At 24.7% G+C, this 2,669-nt stretch overlaps 1 protein-coding gene across 1 annotated transcript; it reads right to left on the bottom strand.

Moving 5' to 3' along the window:
* Nucleotides 1–2,309, bottom strand: OCT59_006974 (uncharacterized protein; the record flags this gene model as incomplete). Its single annotated transcript, XM_025331448.2, has 5 exons — nucleotides 1–1,124; nucleotides 1,210–1,543; nucleotides 1,630–1,814; nucleotides 1,912–1,984; nucleotides 2,085–2,309. 5 exons carry the CDS (start codon nucleotides 2,307–2,309, stop codon nucleotides 1–3), a joined length of 1,941 nt encoding a protein of 646 aa, XP_025187678.1.
* Between the last annotated feature and the right edge of the window lie 360 nt (nucleotides 2,310–2,669).

Here is a 2,669-nt window from a genome sequence, read left to right as displayed (position 1 = left end):
TTACTGTATATTCTTAAATTTTTTTAATTTATTCTGAGCATCTTGATCTCCTTGTTTAGCAGATTCTTCATACCAATAAATTGCTTGATTTATATCCTTGTCAATTCCTTTTCCATATTCATACATAATACCAAGATTGTATTGAGCATCACTATCTCCTAAATTTGCTACTTTGTAATATAATTCAAAAGCTTTTTCATAATCTTTCTCAGTACCTTCTCCATTATAATACATAAGAGCAAGATTGTATTGAGCATCACTATTTTCTGAATTTGCTGCCTTGTAACATAATTCAAAAGCTTTTTCATAATCTTTATCAACACCATCTCCATTATAATACGTAAGGGCAAGATTATATTGAGCCACACTATTTCCTAAATTCGCTGCTTGTTGATATAATTCAATTGCTTTTTGCTTATCAATTATAGTTCCAATACCATGATCATAGAAATAACCAATTTTTAACAATCCTGATGCATATCCCATATTGGCTATTTTTTCGTAATATTTAAAAGCCAAATTTTCATCTTTTACAGTTCCACAACCAGATTGATAACATAATCCAACGTAAAATTGTGCTAATATATGACCTTGCTCTGATGCATTAATAAATAAATCAAATGCTTCCTTATTATTTTCACTTGTTTCAATCCCTAAATAATTAAAATATCCAAGTAAGAATTTGGAATTTAAATCATTTTGATTGGTTAATAGTAAATAGTAAATTTCTTGTAAATTTATATTATTATCAAAATAATCAAGAATATCCTTATTATACTTGACACGCGTTGATTCTTTTCCCTTATTAATTATTTTGAAAATATAATTTACTGTATCATTAACTGTTTTATTTAAATTTTTTTCATTCAATGATCTAGGTACTATTTCTCTTATATCCATTTTATCAAAATTTTGTATCATTTCTCCATGTAATGAATTATCAATATTTAATAAAGTATCAATATTAGTTGGAATAAAATTTAATCCTTCTGTTGATGTTGAATGAAGAATTAATTCTGTTTGATAATTTTCTGTTATTATATTTGTCTTTGTCATAATTGCCTTTAATACTTCTACTATTTGATTTATGGTTGGACGTTTATCTGGTTCGCCATTCCAACATTCTAAAAAAAAACATATAATAGCATATTGTAAAATAATGAGAGTTTGTTGAAATTTTTTTTTTTTTTCAAAAAATAAATTACATACCGGTATAAATATTAACATAATCTTCAGGTGTATCGGGAATAAGTTCTTCTCTAAGGCCCTGTGAAATTTCTAAAGCCAAATCAATATCATATTGTTTGCCTTTAGAATAAAAGGGAGGTTGACCACTAGATATCTCCCAGAATAATACACCAACACTATAGATATCACTTTTTTCATTTAACGAAAATATTTGTTCACTAAATCTTTTTGGATCAACGTAAGGAATTATTCCAAAAAGTTTTGATTGCGTGTTAGATGATGATTCAATTCTCTTTGATAACCCAAAGTCAGATAACTTGATAATGTTTTGATGGACCAATACATTACCGGAGTGCTTTAAAATGTAAATTCGTTATGATGTTAAAAATATGACAAAGAATTCACAAAAATACTACTCTTATAATTAATAAAGTAAATTACCAAATCACAGTGCACTATTCCTTCATTATGTAAACATGACACGGCACAGGCTAATTGATACGCAAAATTATATTTAACATTCCATGTAAGACTATTGAAATTTTCCTTTAAATAATTTTTAAGAGGACCAGAATCAGCATACTCCATCACTAATAAATAATTATTTGATTGAGAATTTTGATTTTCTAATTATAAAAATAAAGAAATAATCATTTTTTTTTATTAAAGTATATTTTTATAAAATCACATATTAAACATATAGAATATTTAAATTTATTATACCTGAATCAAATTTTATAATTCCATAAAATTTAATAATATTATTATGAAATTGTATATCATTTTGAAGTTTAAACTAGAATATCAATATAATAAATATAAACTCATTGAGTACATATATACTGTATATTATGAATATAAAAGACGTTATATTATAATTATTTCATAATTTATACCTCATGAACGATTTCTTTTGCAGTAACGTCATCAAGATTAAAAAAAGATTTCAACGCAAAATATTGTGAATTTTTCCAACTTGCACGGTAAACTTCTCCTAATCTTCCAGTTCCAACTTTTTGAATATTACTAAAATGTTTTTGTTCATAAAGTTTAAAATATTCACTAGAAATAGATTCTTCAATATAATTAATCCATTCATTTGTATTTATTGTGTTTTGCATTTTTGATATTAATATTGGTAATCATAAAGTACAAGAAAGAAAATTAAGAGAAAAAATAATTCTATTATGGACTTACTAAATATATATAAATTCTTGGTAATGTAATACAAACAAACAAATATCCCCAGCGTAACCACGTAAGATTACTGGCACGTGATAAAAAATTTTGCCGATCATAACTAAAAATGTCTAGAGCAACTTAAAATTTTTGGTTTTTTTTTTTTTAAAAAAATCATTGTTTATATAAGAATGTTTGCAAGTTTGATTGATTATAAATACCATTTTTAACTTTATTGATTTTGTAAAAGTTGACATTATTAAGAAATTGGTATTCAAAAACTCCATTTTTTCTCTAAGTAA

The sequence above is a fragment of the Rhizophagus irregularis genome, chromosome 15 (genome assembly GCF_026210795.1).
Source record: "Rhizophagus irregularis chromosome 15, complete sequence".
Classification (NCBI taxonomy): Eukaryota; Fungi; Glomeromycota; class Glomeromycetes; order Glomerales; family Glomeraceae; genus Rhizophagus; species Rhizophagus irregularis.
The sequence above is the reverse complement of the archived record's forward strand: the minus strand, read 5'-3'. Positions and strand labels throughout refer to the sequence as shown.